The sequence below is a fragment of the Salmo trutta genome, chromosome 13 (genome assembly GCF_901001165.1).
Source record: "Salmo trutta chromosome 13, fSalTru1.1, whole genome shotgun sequence".
NCBI lineage: Eukaryota > Metazoa > Chordata > Actinopteri > Salmoniformes > Salmonidae > Salmo > Salmo trutta.
The window spans coordinates 6,183,963-6,200,636 of record NC_042969.1 but is presented as its reverse complement, the minus strand read 5'-3'; the positions used below and the strand labels follow the sequence as shown (position 1 = coordinate 6,200,636).

The following is a 16,674-nucleotide window of genomic DNA, read 5'->3' as shown; positions in this document are numbered from 1 at the left end:
CTGTGAGTATGTACAGTCACACGCAACAGTGTACACTGCCTCACAATTAGTGCAAATATGTACAAAAGTATTTCAGTAGATTTTGTGTGGCTTAATTCGTGTGAAAAGAGATTTTGATGCAACTTAATTTGAAGGTAAATACATTTGGGGGGGCAAACTTCAGAACAATCTTTTTTTAATGTCCCACATTTATTTATTTATTTAATATACAGTTGAAGTTGGAAGTTTACATACACCTTAGCCAAATATACTGCTCAAAAAAATAAAAGGGAACACTTAAACAACACAATGTAACTCCAAGTCAATCACACTTCTGTGAAATCAAACTGTCCACTTAGGAAGAAACACTGATTGACAATACATTTCACATGCTGTTGTGCAAATGGAATAGACAACAGGTGGAAATTATAGGCAATTAACAAGACACCCCCAATAAAGGATTGGTTCTGCAGGTGGTGACCACAGACCACTTCTCAGTTCCTATGCTTCCTGGCTGATGTTTTGGCCACTTTTGAATGCTGCCGGTGCTTTCACTCTAGCTGTAGCATAAGACGGAGTCTACAACCCACACAAGTGGCTCAGGTAGTGCAGCTCATCCAGGATGGCACATCAATGCAAGCTGTGGCAAGAAGGTTTGCTGTGTCTGTCAGCGTAGTGTCCAGAGCATGGAGGCGCTAACAGGAGACAGGCCAGTACATCAGGAGATGTGGAGGAGGCCGTAGGAGGGCAACAACCCAGCAGCAGGACCGCTACCTCCGCCTTTGTGCAAGGAGGAGCAGGAGAAGCACTGCCAGAGCCCTGCAAAATGACCTCCAGCAGGCCACAAATGTGCATGTGTCTGCTCAAACGGCCAGAAACAGACTCCATAAGGGTGGTATGAGGGCCCGACGTCCACAGGTGGGGGTTGTGCTTACAGCCCAACACCGTGCAGGACGTTTGGCATTTGCCAGAGAACACCAAGATTGGCAAATTCGCCACTGGCGCCCTGTGCTCTTCACAGATGAAAGCAGGTTCACATTGAGCACATGTGACAGACGTGACAGTGTCTGGAGACGCCGTGGAGAACGTTCTGCTGCCTGCAACATCCTCCAGCATGACCGGTTTGGCGGTGGGTCAGTCATGGTGTGGGGTGGCATTTCTTTGGGGGGGCCGCACAGCCCTCCATGTGCTCGCCAGAGGTAGCCTGACTGCCATTACGTACCGAGATGAGATCCTCAGACCCCTTGTGAGACCATATGCTGGTGCGGTTGGCCCTGGGTTCCTCCTAATGCAAGACAATGCTAGACCTCATGTGGCTGGAGTGTGTCAGCAGTTCCTGCAAGAGGAAGGCATTGATGCTATGGACTGGCCCGCCCGTTCCCCAGACCTGAATCCAATTGAGCACATCTGGGGCATCATGGATTTTTCTTTGTAGTATCGATGAAGGTATTTGATTGGGGAATGGAGATACATTTTTGTGTGCGTGTATTACGGAGTGTATACACACACTCATTTTGTTTGTACTCATGTTATAACACCACCTCTTGACTTTTGTATGAACAATTTTTTATAAAATATTTCCATCTAGTTGTCATGTATTCATTATCTGTAACTGGTTAAATGTTTGTAGTTTGCATGTTTCAGTAACGATTGACATGGTTAAATAGTTGTCAATCTCTGCTTGATTTAGCCTTTGGAATTTTTGCATTTTTATACATATTCTGTATTTCCACTGAAGAAAGAAATAATTAACACACTTCTGTAAATAAATGGAACCTACACGTTATAAAACGGAAATGGCTCTTCGTAAACACACTGCCGTTCAAAAAGTTTGGGGTCACTTAGAAATGTCCTTGTTTTGGAAAGAAAAGTACATTTTTTGTCCATTAAAATAACATCAAATTTATCAGAAATGCAGTGTAGACATTGTTAACGTTGTAAATAACTATTGTAGCTAGAAACGGCTGATTATTAATGGAATATCTGCATGGATTATTTGATGCATTGGTTTGTTTTATCTGTAGTGTTTTATGATCAGTGATTTACAGTAGCATGATCATCTGTTGTAGTTATGTCTTATACATAGTTGTTTTCTAGTTTTTTATGTTAATGATCAAATATTATTGGGTCAGACTGTATATATTTAGGCATAGGCCTAAATAGGTTTACAGAGGCCTGTTATCAGCAACCATCACGCCTATGTTCCAATGCCACGTTGTGTTAGCTAATCAAAGTCTATCATTTTAAAAAGGCTAATTGATCATTAGAAACACTTTTGCAATTATGTTAGCACAGCTGAAAACTGTTGTGCCTGATTTAAAGAAGCAATAAAACTGGCCTTCTTTAGACTAGTTGAGTATCTGGAGCATCAGCATTTGTGGGTTCAATTACAGGCTCAAAATGGCCAGAAACAAAGACCTTTCTTCTGTAACTCGTCAGTCTCTTCTTGTTCGGAGAAATAAATGTTATTCTATGTGAGAAATTGCCAAGAAACTGAAGATCTCGTACAATGCGGTGTATTACTCCCTTCACAGAACAGCGCAAACTGGCTCTAATCTGAATAGAAAGAATGGGAGGCCCCGGTGCACAACTAAGCAAGAGGACAAGTACATTAGAGTGTCTAGTTTGAGAAACAGACGCCTCACAAGTCCTTAACTGGCAGCTTCATTAAATAGTATCTGCAAAACACCAGTCTCAACGTCAACAGTGATGAGGTCACTCCAGGACGCTGGCCTTCTAGGCATAGTTGCAAAGTAAAAGCCATATCTCAGACTGGCCAATAAAAAATGACGATGGGCAAAAGAACACAGACACTGGACAGAGGAAGATTGGAAAAAAGTGTTATGGACCGACGAATCTAAGTTTGAGGTGTTCGGATCACAAAGAATAACATTCGTGAGACGCAGAAAAAAATGAAAAGATGCTGGAGGAGTGCTTGACGCCACCAAGCACGGTTGAGGCAATGTGATGGTCTGGGGGTGCTTTGGTGGTGGTCAAGTGGGAGATTTGTACAGGGTAAAAGGGATCTTGAAGAAGGAAGGCTATCACTCCATTTTGCAATGCCATACCTTGTGGACGGTGCTTAATTGGAGCCATTTTCCTCCTACAACAGGACAATGACCCAAAGCACAGCTCCAAACTATGCAAGAACTATTTAGGGAAGAAGCAGTTAGCTGGTACTCTGTCTAATGGAGTGGCCAGCAGTCACCAGATCTCAACCCTATTGAGCTGTTGTGGGAGCAGCTTGACCGTATGGTAGGTAAGAAGTGTCCATCAAGCCAATCCAAATTGTGGGAGGTGCTTCAGGAAGCATGGGGTAAAATCTCTTCAGATTACCTCAACAAATTGACAACTAGAATGCCAAAGGTCTCCAAGGCTGTAATTGCTGCAAATGGAGGATTCTTTGACGAAAGCAAAGTTTGAAGAACACAATTATTATTTCAATTAAAATTCATTATTTATAACCTAGTCCACGTCTTGACTATATTTCCTATTCAGTTTGCAACTAATTTCATGTATGTTTTCATGGAAAACAAGGACATTTCTAAGTGACCCCAAACTTTTGAAAGGTAGTGTAAATGGTGAGAAATGCTCAGTCTGAAGCAATTCGGCTATGGGTTTCACAGCCCTATAAGGATACAAGTTATATCAGCTTAAAAAAAGGTTGATTTACAACCTATGGGTATAAGATGTTAAGAATAGTGTTATGAGAGTCTAAAATTAATTAAATACCCTAAGCTATGTTCAATGTCAGCAGCAACTTCCAATAAGAAATGCTTAGTCTGAAGCAATTCGGCTATGGGTTTCACAGCCCTATAATAACGATACAAGTTATATCACCTTAAAAGGGTTTATTTACAACCTCTGGGATATAACATGTTGGGTAAAGTGGTATAGGAGAGTCTGACATACTTGAGTTCAGTCTTTGCCAATGACAACAAAGAGTGCCTAGCTTCGTCCTTCATGACTGGGAATATCCTCGATTCTAGGCCGTAGAAAATCCTACATCATCTCATTAGATCAGAACAGAATGGATCAATAGTGATTCATGTTACTTGTTTGCATCCTAAAAAAAGGATTGTGTGTTATCCAGAAAAATCAACTTACATAATTTGTTTACCCATATGTGGATCATTGTCAGGTTATTTGATATAAGCTTCATTAACAAAAGAACACCATGGTTGTAATAATAAACAGGTAGTTTGTAAATGTGTAAAATATGTTTGTTTTGGGTCCACACTGGTAAGTTAACTTTTGTAAATTAGACAGAGGGTTCTCTTCTGAATAACTGGTCAGGGAATAGCACTTTCCATTCAGCTTCAGGAAACGTTGATGTATGGCTTGATCACACCTGTAGAGACTAATTCTATACGTTAGCCCATTGTTGCGTATCCATTGTTCACTAGACACACGAAATCTGCTAAACTACTGTCATGACGTTGGCCTGTGGGTAAGGTTTATGACCCCCCCCCATAAATACCTTTCTCCCTTCCCCTCTCTGACCCTACTGAAGGACTTGAATAGCCTGTGTTAAATATAGAGAGTCTGGGAACATCAAACAAATGGGGAAAGGAACCATATTTTGGTAATAAAACCAGTTGGAAATATGCTTTGGAACGTAATGAGTATGGATGTCAGTTTGTTGTTATCTGAGACATTATGATTGATGACAGGACGACATAAACTGTACCTGAGAAAGTATACACCCTCTAGTTATCAGAGTAACATGGAATTGTTATGCAATTGAAATGTTTGATATTGAAATTGTTTGTTAGGAGATGAAATGTAATTTTAGCTTCCAAATGAGAGATTTGGGTTTTCATAAGGAAAGTGCCCTGCTTGATCAGTGGCCCACCCCTGTGAAGAGGAGGGGTTCTAAACTATGAAACACATCCTTCCTCCCTCTCCACTATATAAGCCTTTGACGAAAAGATAACCAGGTTGTTCCAGTACGGGAGGTCTGCAGCCTCTACGTTAGAAGGACACACATGTCAAGGACAGAACTAAGCCAACCTCGGCGTGAGCTATGGTATGAACTGGTATGTACTTTGAGCTTATTCACTACAGAAGTGCTACTTCCTAGCCGTTGAGTTAGCAGCGGCCGCTGTAGACGTGGGCTAGGAAAGGACGGTCGACGGATCCAGTCTAACAGACGGACGAAGATACCACCACGTATTCAATTTACCACCAGAGACATTCTTAAGAGATTACAGGAAGATCTGTTGGCCAACCCGGCCAGCATCTATGACCAATCTACCGAAGCGCAGCTCAGAGTAAATATTTATTGCATTTTCCTTTTCCAAATGGGCGGTAATTTAGAATGCATAAGATAATGTATTTACGATAGCATAGCTGCTGTTTCTTCGTTCCTAAATCTTCCCGCTCTTTCATTCAAGCCCAACCCCCTTTCCTTTGTGTAACCAGCTTTCATACAGGTTCCGTCCACCAGGACGTTTTCTGTATGACATCATTTGTATTCTGTGTATATGTAATTCTGTGTGATTAGTTTAGGTATTTAGTAAATAAATAATTAAACCCAATTTTGTATTGATGATTAAACTTGTTAACCAGGGTTCGTGAAGATAGCCAAGAATTTACAACTTTCATTATGAGACTGAAAATAAGATAAGGGTTAATATTGACTGCTATCGATGTAAAATATTACTAAGTATTTTAAGAGTTTATTCGGAAGATAACGGCTCTATAAACGTTCTTCCGTGGTGCCCCGACTTTCTAGTTAATTACATTTACATGATTAGCTTAACCTGTTTGGTATAGGGGGCAGTATTGAGAATTTTGGAAAAAATATGTTCCCATTTTTAACTGCCTCCTACACCAACTCAGAAGCTAGAATATGCATATTATTGTTCAGGTTTGGATAGAAAACACTCTGAATTTTCTAAAACTGTTTGAATGGTGTCTGTGAGTATAACAGAACTCCTATGGCAGGCAAAAACCTGACAAGGCTTCAAGCAGGAAGTACCCTGTCTGACAAGGAGTCGTGCGTCTTACCTCTTTTTATTGAAAAGTAAGGATCTTAGCTGTAACGTGACAATTCCCAGGGCTCCAATAGGCTCTCAGAGCCCGCGAAAACCCTGAAGGTTTACGAGGGAGCCTCAGGTTGAAACATATTATCGCCTTTTGTAAGTGGATGCTCGGAGGACCTTTCAATGATGCGCGTGCATGAGTCGCTTCTGAGGAGAAATTTTATTCGGCTGTTTAGGCTCAATGCATACTCCCGGTCGGAATATTAACACTTCTCTACGACATAAATGGCATAAAAATTGGTTTTAAACAGCGGTTGACATGCTTCGAAGTACGGTAATGGAATATTTAGACATTTTTGACACGCCAATGCGCCATGCGCGACACCGCGAAGAAGCATTCTAGAACTCACGAACAAAACGTCGCTGTTGGAATATAACGATGGATTATTTGGGACCAAACCAACATTTGTTATTGAAGTAGAAGTCCTGGCAGTGTATTCTGATGAAGAACAAGCAAGGTAAGAACATTTTTCTTATAGGAAATGTGATTTTGGTGGAGGCTGAACTGGGTGGGTATCTAAATAGCTAGCCCTGTAATGCCGGGCTATGTACTTAGATTATTGCAAAATGTGCTTCATCCGAAAAGCTATTTTAAAATCGGACATATCGAGTGCATAGAGGGGTAATGTATCTATAATTCTTAAAATAATTGTTATGCTTTTTGTGAACGTTTATCGTGAGTAATTTAGTAAAATCACCGGAAGTGTTCGGTGGGAATGCTAGTTCTGAACGTCACATGCTAATGTAAAAAGCTGGTTTTTGATATAAATATGAACTTGATTGAACAGACATGCATGTATTGTATAACACAATGTCCTAGGTGTGTCATCTGATGAAGATCATCAAAGGTTAGTGCTGCATTTAGATATGGTTTGGGTTTATGTGACATGATATGCTAGCTTGAAAAATGGCTGTGTGATTATTTCTGGCTGGGTACTCTGCTGACATAATCTAATGTTTTGCTTTTGTTGTAAAGCCTTTTTGAAATCGGACAGTGGGGTTAGATTAACGAGATTCTTGTCTTTAAATAGCTGTGAAATAGTCATATGTTTGAGAAATTGAAGTTATAGCATTTCTAACGATTCAAAAATCGCGCCACTGGATTGAAGTGGCTGTTACGTAGGTGGGACGAAATCGTCCCACATAGCCCAGAGAGGTTAATCAGGTAATATTAATTACAGAGAAATTCTTTTATAAATTAGCATGTCATATCACTTAATCCGGCATAGCCAAAGACACGACACTACTTTTTGTACATATTTGCATGAATTGAGTGTGAGATTGTGTTGACACCGCTCAATGGCCTCGTGACACAAAGCCATTGAAACCATCAAAGGTCAAGTTAGCACTGGTCAGCATTGATACAGCCAGATGCTACAATACAGAAACAGACTTCCAATGTGAAAAGTCAAGCAGGGACCTACCAGTCAGTCCTACATGGAAACCAGCATAATGCCGACAATCTCTCCACTTCAGAACACCATTACACACTACAGGAGGAGAGATTATCAGTGTAGGAGAAAAACCACATAACAAGAGAGGGTCCAACCAAGCTCACCTGCCGTCTCGCCAGCCACAGTCGGCTGCCTCCAGAGAGGATTCACCCAGACAGTACTCAGCCAATACTTCAGGAGCTACAGATGTAACCAAGTACCTGATATGCTGTGAAATGGTGAGTTCTGGCCTTCTGAAGTTTGACGACCACCCAGAAAACTATTGGGCCTGGAAATCATCCTTCCTTAGCAGCACCCAGGACTTAAATCTGACAACCAGAGAAGAGCTGGACCTACTCTCCAAAAAAGAGTCATCTGAGCAGGCCAAGAGAATAAGATAGGTGTACATACACAACGCAACAGCAGGGCACACAATTGTATGGCAGAGACTTGAAGACTGCTATGGTTCACCTCGAAAACGCACTTCTGAAGAAAATTGTTTGTTATCCTCGGAATATCTTCAAAGACAACCAGAAGATGAGAGCTTGGGGACCTGCTTCTAGCGCTGGAGTCAATCCTATCATATAGAAAATTCCTACAGTGTCAAAATACAAGATAAATTGGGTTGCATTCCCACCTTTTTCCTTCTTTGCCAAGTTCATCCAAAACCAAGCAAAGCCACACAATGTTCCAAGCTTTGCCTTCTTGAACACGAGGCTATAGCTCTTGAAAGACTGAGAAACCACCTACGAAGCGCAACAAAACACAGAACACCAGTGTCCGTAAGGAAGACAGAAGTCTCATCTGAGTCTTTAGCCAACCAGACTCTCAGGGAAGAAAGTTGAGGACCCAGACAGTGTTGTTGCACAGCAATCATCATCCGCTGAGAAAATGCTGCAGTTTCAGGAGCAAGATACTAGATAAGCTTAAGTCTAGTCTCAAGGACAATCACATGTTACAGATACTGTGCTTCAACCAGTCATCTCGCAAAAGATGGTGGGAAAGTGGTGCTGTGCAAAGAATGTGACAATGATAGACATCCATCCACGCTGAATCCGGGGCCAGCCTCATGGAGAACAGAAAACTCCACTACCAAGGAAAATCATGGCGGAGAGCAAGAGTGCAACACTTGCAGTAACCTCAAAGTGCACTGAGATCTGTGGAGATGCATTCAGCTCTAGATCATGCTGCAAGATATGCTAAGACAAAGTGTATCCCGCAGGTCGCAGAGAAAAGCGTTCAGAACATACGCTGTCTTAGACCAACAAAGTAACATGTCTTTAGCAAGAACCAAGTTCTTCGACTTCTTTGCTGTTCGAAGGCGATTCCGCTCCATACACTCTGAAGACATGTTCAGCAGTTGTGGAGACATCTGGGAGGAGCGCAAGCAACTACATCGTCGAGTCAATGGACGGCAAGACACAGCTCACTCTCACCACTCACATAGAATTGGACACGATGCCAGATGACAGATCAGAGATCCCCCTCACCTGAAGTTAAACGTCATCACCCTCATCTGAAGCCAGTCACAGACAAGATTCCAGTACTCTTCTCAGACCCAAGCAGGAGGAGGATTGCTGTAAGAGATCTACTGAGAATGCACAAAATAAGAGATCGGTAGAATGGGCCACACAACGCACGATGTCTAGACCAAGGCTTGGTCATCACCGGGGAGTTACGCATGTCTGGACAGAGCTCACAAGCTAGCGAAAGTGAGGTTTTACAAAAGAAACATGCTACAGAATGGATGCACATCATTCCTTAGCCCTTGTGCTAACAGCATCCAGATCAAGGAGAGACTGTTTAACACAACACTGCGCCAAGTGACCACAGAGCTGGATGGAGGCCACCATCCCAACCAGAGATACGGACGACCTTGGAAGTGTTTGAAGGAACACAACGATGACAAGTCGGCCCCATCAGTCGAAGATCACATCTTCCCCCGAAATCATGGACAGGGAAGTCTTCATGGACGAGTTGAACAGCTGGGTAGTTCCCCTACCTTTCTGTTCACCCTGGTGTCACCTCCAACAGAGGACAAGTATCCCGAGAAAAGTAGCCATTCACAAGAAGAGATGTCCTGTCCACGGTCAACAGCCTGTATAACCCCTAGGGTTCGTAGCACCTATAACGATGCAAGGCAAGGCTCTAATGGAGAGAATTCTATACTGAACATGTAAGGCTGTGGAAAGACTCATTGATGGAACAAACAGCTCACCATGCAAAGGCCCCATGTACCTGTCTCCTTGTCTTTCACGCAGCAGAGAGAACTGTGTTCTCAGATGCATACACTATGGCCAAATCAGCTGTAGCACACCTCAACGGTTGACATCAAGGGACAAAGTCACGATGGGTTCATCATGGGTCACTCAAGAAGCTGAACCCCATCATTGATGAAGACAGGTTGATGGGAATCGTAGGCCGCACATCAGCAGTTGATATGACGTGGGAAGAGAAACACCCCTTCATCATCCCCAAGAACCACGACATCGCCACTCTGTTGGTAAGATACTACCATGAGCAAGTTGCACGCCAGGGCGTAGTCCAGTCATCTGGATTGTGGATCGTTGGAAGTAAAACATTGGTATCCAGTGTGGTCTATAAGTGTGTAACCTGCAGGAAACTCGGAGGAAAACTGGAAGACCAAAAGATGTCAGACTAACCTGCAGACAGACTTACCTCAGCTTCACCATTCACTCATGTTGGACTGGATATCTTCGGACCCTGGAACTTAACCTCTCACCGGACCAGAGGAAGCAGCACAGAAAGTAAACCCTAGGCTATCATGTTCTCCTGCATGAGTACAAGAGCGATACACATCAAGTTGATTGAGTCTGTCTACCCCCAGCTTCAACAATGCTTTGAGAAGATTCTTCTCTATCCGGGGACCTGCAAAGCAACTCCACTCAGGTCCTGGCACAAACTACATTGGAACCTGCAAAGAACTGACGATCAGCACAGAGGACTCTGATGAGTACTTACAATCAAGACCAAGGATGCACAGGGACCTTCTATCCTCCTCATGTGTCACATATGGGAGGAGCTCAGGAGAGGACGTTGGGAGTCGCTCACCGCATTTTGGATGACATGCTCTTGGAGCACACAGTTCTCACCACACTAATGGCTGAAGTCATGGCCATCATGAACGCTCAACCCTTAGTTCCAGTGTCTACAGATCTGGACATGCCAGCAGTCCTGACACCTGCAATGCTTCTGACACAGAAGAATAAAATAACAACAGCACCCCCAGGCGACTTCGACCTCAAAGATTTCTACAGCAAGCAATGGAAACAAGTTCACAGTCTCACAGACACATTTTGGAGATGGAGACAAGAATACCTGGTGACACTCCAGTCACACAGAAAAAAGCAAGTTAGCAAATCTAACCTGCAAGATGGAGATGTCATCTTACAGAAACAAATGGCCTGTTGGATTCATCGTCAAAACTGTACCCAGGATTGACAACAAAGTTTGAAAGGTTGAAGTCAAAGCCATGAGACAGGGCACCCTTAAGGTGTACTTCAGACCCGTCTCCGAAGTCATCCTACTCCTCAAAAAAGTGATATAAAAGTTATTTTTTTATTTCACCTTTATTTAACCAGGTAGGCTTAGTTGAGAACAAGTTCTCATTTGCAACTGCGACCTGGCCAAGATAAAGCAAAGCAGTTCGACACAGACAACAACAGAGTTACACATGGAATAAACAAGCATACAATCAATAATACAGTATAAAAAGTCTATATACAGCATGTGCAAATGAGGTAGGATAAAGGTCGGTAAGGCAATAAATAGGCCATGGTGGCGAAGTAATTACAATATAGCAATTAAACACTGGAATGGTAGAATGTGCAGAAGATGAATGTGCAAGTAGAGATACTGGGGTGCAAAGGAGCAAGATAAATAAATAATATACAGTATGGGGATGAGGTATTTGGATGGGCTATGTACAGATGGGCTATGTACAGGTACAGTGATCTGCTCTGACAGCTGGTGCTTAAAGTTTGTGAGGGAGATAAGAGGCTCCAGCTTCAGTGATTTTTTCAGTTCATTCCAGTCATTGGCAGCAGAGAACTGGAAAGGAGAGGCGGCCAAAGGAAGAATTGGCTTTGGGGTTGACCAGTGACATACCTGCTGGAGCACGTGCTACGGGTGGGTGCTGCTATGTTGACCAGTGAGCTGAGATAAGGCGAGGCTTTACATAGCAGAGACTTGTAGATGACCTGGAGCCAGTGGGTTTGGCGACGAGTATAATGCGAGGGCAAGCCAACAAGAGAGTACAGGTCGCAGTGGTGGGTTGTATATGGGGCTTTGGTGACAAAACGGATGGCACTGTGATAGACTGCATTCAATTTGTTGAGTAGCGTGTTGGAGGCTATTTTGTAAATGACATCGCCGAAGTCGAGGATCGGTAGGATGGTCAGTTTTACAAGGGTATGTTTGGCAGCATGAGTGAAGGATGCTTTGTTGCGAAATAGGAAGCCGATTCTAGACTTAATTTTGGATTAGAGACGTTTAATGTGAGTCTGGAAGGAGAGTTTACAGTCTAACCTGACACCTAGGTATTTGTAGTTTTCCACATATTCTAAGTCTGAACCGTCCAGAGTAGTGATGCTGGGCGGGTGCGGGCAGCGATCGGTTGAAGAGCACGCATTTAGTTTTACTTGCATTTAAGAGCAGATGGAGGCCACAGAAGGAGAGGTGTATGGCATTGAAGTTTGTCTGGAGGTTAGATAACACAGTGTCCAAAGAAGGGCCAGAGGTATACAGAATGGTGTCGTCTGCGTAGAAGTGGATCAAAAAAAATCACCAGCAGCAAGAGCGACATCATTGATATATACAGAGAAGAGAGTCGGCCCGAGAATTGAACACTGTGGCACCCCCATAGAGACTGCCAGGGGTCCGGACAGCAGGCCCTCTGATTGGACACACTGAACTCTATCAGAGAAGTAGTTGGTGAACCAGGCGAGGCAATCATTTGAGAAACCAAGGCTGTTGAGTCTGCAAATAAGAATGTTGTGATTGACAGAGTCGAAAGCCTTAGCCAGGTAGATGAATGCGGCTACACAGTAATGTCTCTTATCGATGGCGGTTATGATATCGTTTAGGACCTTGAGCGTGGCTGAGGTGCACCCATGACCAGCTCTGAAACCAGATTGCATAGCGGAGAAGGTACGGTAGGATTAGAACTGGTCGGTAATCTGTTTGTTAACTTGGCTTTCGAAGACCTTAGAAATGCAGCGTAGGATGGATATAGGTCTGTAGCAGTTTGGGACTAGAGTGTCTCCCCCTTTGAAGATGGTATGACCGCGGCAGCTTTCCAATCCATGGGAATCTGACGATACGAAAGAGGTTGAACAGGCTAGTAACAGGGGTTGCAACAATTTCGGCAGATCATTTTAGAAAGAGGGTCCAGATTGTCTAGGCCTATTGTATTTAAACTAAGCGAGGACTGTTCTGATAACTATATGTCCATCTATACATAGTATTATAGTGCTCTATTGCGTTACTCTGCCATCTAGTGGCAAATGTGGGTACTGTAGCTTTAAATCAGCTAACTTCGTGTTCAGAGCTCATTCCAATGGAAGCATACAGATAAGCTTCATCTTCCTTACCTACTAGGCCTTGGATAAAGATAAGTCTTTAAGTAGGCACCTTTGGTTTTTGAGTCATTAGTACATGCTTTTGTTAATTCAAGCTGTGCTTTCTAGAAGATTAACATTTTTAAATGTTTATTCTAGCCTTTAGGGTCGCGATGATGCTAAGCTAATGTGTGCTAACTAATTGCCATAGGAGAATACATTGGGTGTAAGCATGTTAGCTATCTTTTTGACATGCAATTTAGCTTCGTTTACTTTATATTGGTGTGTATCTGGCTAATGTGAGTGCCTAGTTATCTCTATGTTACAAGATGATACCGTTGTAATTATGTTACATGTATACATAATATGTGTATTGCTGTTTTAGTCATTTTGTGGCACTTGTCCAGTCAGGTAAATTGTCATCCTTTCTGCAATGTCATGTTGACTAGCTAGGCCTATTGTATTGTTAGCTCGTGATGGTTCATGCAGGAGTCTATTCTTTGTGTACGCATTTATGTATGAATGTGTACAGATCATTTTCTAATAATATTTTCTTTATTCTGTACTTTAGTTTTGCAAAAATCATCTCACTAAAGATTAAAAATGGTACTCCTGCCTCCGGGGTCTTTATTGGGAGTTATAAGCTGTCTGCCAAGCTTTATACTTACACACATTGTGAGGGCAGAACACTCGTTTCTACTTCACAATAACAGCACTTACAGTTGACCGGGGCAGCTCAAGCAGGGCAGAGATTTGACAAACTGACTTGCTGGAAAGGTGGCATCCTATGACGGTGCCACACAAAGTCAAAGCCCTTAACCTGTTTGGCCTAGGGGGCAGTATTGAGAATTTTGGAAAAAAATATGTGCCCATTTTTAACTGCCTCTTACACCAACTCAGAAGCTAGAATATGCATATTATTGTTCAGGTTTGGATAGAAAACACTGAATTTTCTAAAACTGTTTGAATGGTGTCTGTGAGTATAACAGAACTCCTATGGCAGGCAAGCAGGAAGTACCCTGTCTGACAAGGAGTCGTGCGTCTTGCATCTGTTTATTGAAAAGTAAGGATCTTAGCTGTAACGTGACAATTCCCAGGGCTCCGATAGGCTCTCAGAACCCGGGAAATCCTCAGGCTGAAACACATTATCGCCTTTGGCAAGTGGCTGCTCAGAGGACCTTTGAATGAGGCGCGTGCACGATTCGCTCCTGAGGAGAAATTTTATTCGGCTGTTTAGGCTCAATGCATATTCCCGGTCGGAATATTATCACTTTTCTACGAGATAAAAGGCATAAAAATTGGTTTTAAACAGCGGTTGACATGCTTCGAAGTACGGTAATGGAATATTTAGAAATTTTTTGTCACGCCAATGCGCCATGCTCGAGACCGTGATGTAGCATTCTGATAGTGTCTAGAACTCACGAACAAAACGTCGCTGTTTGGATATAACGATGGATTATTTGGGACCAAACCAACATTTGTTATTGAAGTAGAAGTCCTGGCAGTGTATTCTGACGAAGAACAAGCAAGGTAAGAACATTTTTCTTATAGGAAATGTGATTTTGGTGGAGGCTGACCTGGGTGGGTGTCTAAATAACTAGCCCTGTGATGCCGGGCTATGTACTTAGATTATTGCAAAATGTGCTTCATCCGAAAAGCTATTTTAAAATCGGACATATCGAGTGCATAGAGGAGTAATGTATCTATAATTCTTAAAATAATTGTTATGCTTTTTGTGAACGTTTATCATGAGTAATTTAGCAAACTGTTAGTAAATTCCCCGGAAGTTTGCGGGGGTTATGCTTTTTCTGAACGTCACATGCTAATGTAAAAAGCTGTTTTTTGATATAAATATGAACTTGATTGAACAGACATGCATGTATTGTATAACACAATGTCCTAGGTGTGTCATCTGATGAAGATCATAAAAGGTTAGTGCTGCATTTAGCTGTGGTTTGGGTTTATGTGACATGATATGCTAGCTTGAAAAATGGGTGTCTGATTATTTCTGGCTGGGCACTCTGCTGACATAATCTAATGTTTTGCTTTCGTTGTAAAGCCTTTTTGAAATCGGACAGTGTGGTTAGATTAACGAGATTCTTGTCTTTAAATAGCTGTAAAATAGTCATATGTTTGAGAAATTGAAGTAATAGTATTTCTAACGATTCAAAAATCGCGCCACTGGATATCCAGTGGCTGTTACGTAGGTGGGACGAGTTCGTCCCACATGCGCCAGAGAGGTTAAGGCCATTCTACTGCCAATGTTTGTCTATGGAGATTGCACGGCTGTGTGCTCCATTTTATACACCTGTCAGCAACGGGTGTGGCCGAAATAGCCAAATCCACTCATTTGAAGGGGTGTCCACATCCTTTTGTATATATAGTGTAGCTATGTTGTCTATATGATGCATTTGTAATATAAGTCTTAGTTTTATTTACAATATGTTATATGCATATTTCATGTGTTTATGCTTATGATCTTACTTGCATATTCCATCCTCTGGGTCTTCCAGGCCAAACCTCTCGTCGAAGGATAACTGGATTCTCATGTTGTCATTGGAGGCCACTAGTCTCCAGACCAACACGGTACTCCTGGGGTAGGTGAGTGGGAAGTCCGGACTATGGATCACTCCCTCTCCTGTGACGAGGATTATCTTCTCATGCTGGGAATCTTGGACTCCTTGGAAAAATATTTGGGAAATGTTACTTTTATATTATATTAACATTGGTAGAAGAGTTGTTTGAGACAAGATGAAAGATTGTGTAAAGATGAAAAGGAATGGTCAACTTCATCCCTGCTGGGGTTGTAATTGTGGTTTTATTAAAGATGTTGGCCATTTCAGGACATGGCAGAAACCTACTGATGCACAAGGCTAAGAAAAAAATAAACTGTTTTTGGATGGCAATGTATTGGAATAATGAAATGCCATACTTAAAACAATAAACCTTGTATCCATTTTTGGGAAATACAAATAAGATGGAAGCCCCACAACCTCCAATATAATACAATGTAAACACAGAAAAAAGTCATGATGATAGAAGTAAATAATAATATCTCTGAGGAAAGAGGAAGAATGCACAGACTGTTCTTCCAGGCTAAATATGCGAACACCGAACTGATAAAGAATAATTTATTCGACAGAGGCTATGAGTTACCAGCTAAAATTGCTTCTTTATTAAATATTGATCGTCAGAGCCTCTGATAATATTTTAAAAGTAATAAAGTGGAGTAATAAAAGTATAACTTAATAAATGGTTATGAGACCTCTGTATTGAAATGTGGACTTCATGGTTTTATGTTCTGCCAGCGCAGCACTGTTTCAGAGAGTTGATGTGGATCAATGAAATAATCCTCAAAGGAATCACCACACACTAAGTTTTTACTCACAAGAAGTTGGTTTCGGCTAGTAAGAGCGCAAGTATGAAACTAGGGAAGAAGCATGGAACATGTAAGGTCTGCTTGCAATGTCATTCTCACTATAGTCTCTGTCTGACAAATAATCTACTTTTGTTAATAGAAAAACTTAAAACATTGAATGGTCAGAGGGGCAAACACTAAAGCAGGGTCACTTATGATTGGGGCCGTCATACTGCATTTGAGTGGGCTAAAATAATTGTTTCAGTTTGCCATTCGGC

General features: G+C 42.1%; 1 protein-coding gene across 1 annotated transcript in view; it reads right to left on the bottom strand.

Moving 5' to 3' along the window:
• The window catches only part of LOC115205109 (platelet-derived growth factor C), a 102,382-nt gene that overhangs the window by 41,884 nt on the left and 43,824 nt on the right, over positions 1-16,674 (bottom strand). Inside the window, exon 2 of the mRNA XM_029770766.1 lies at positions 15,523-15,718. Coding sequence (XP_029626626.1) covers positions 15,523-15,718 — 196 coding nt within the window. The remainder of the gene's footprint in view (positions 1-15,522; positions 15,719-16,674) is intronic.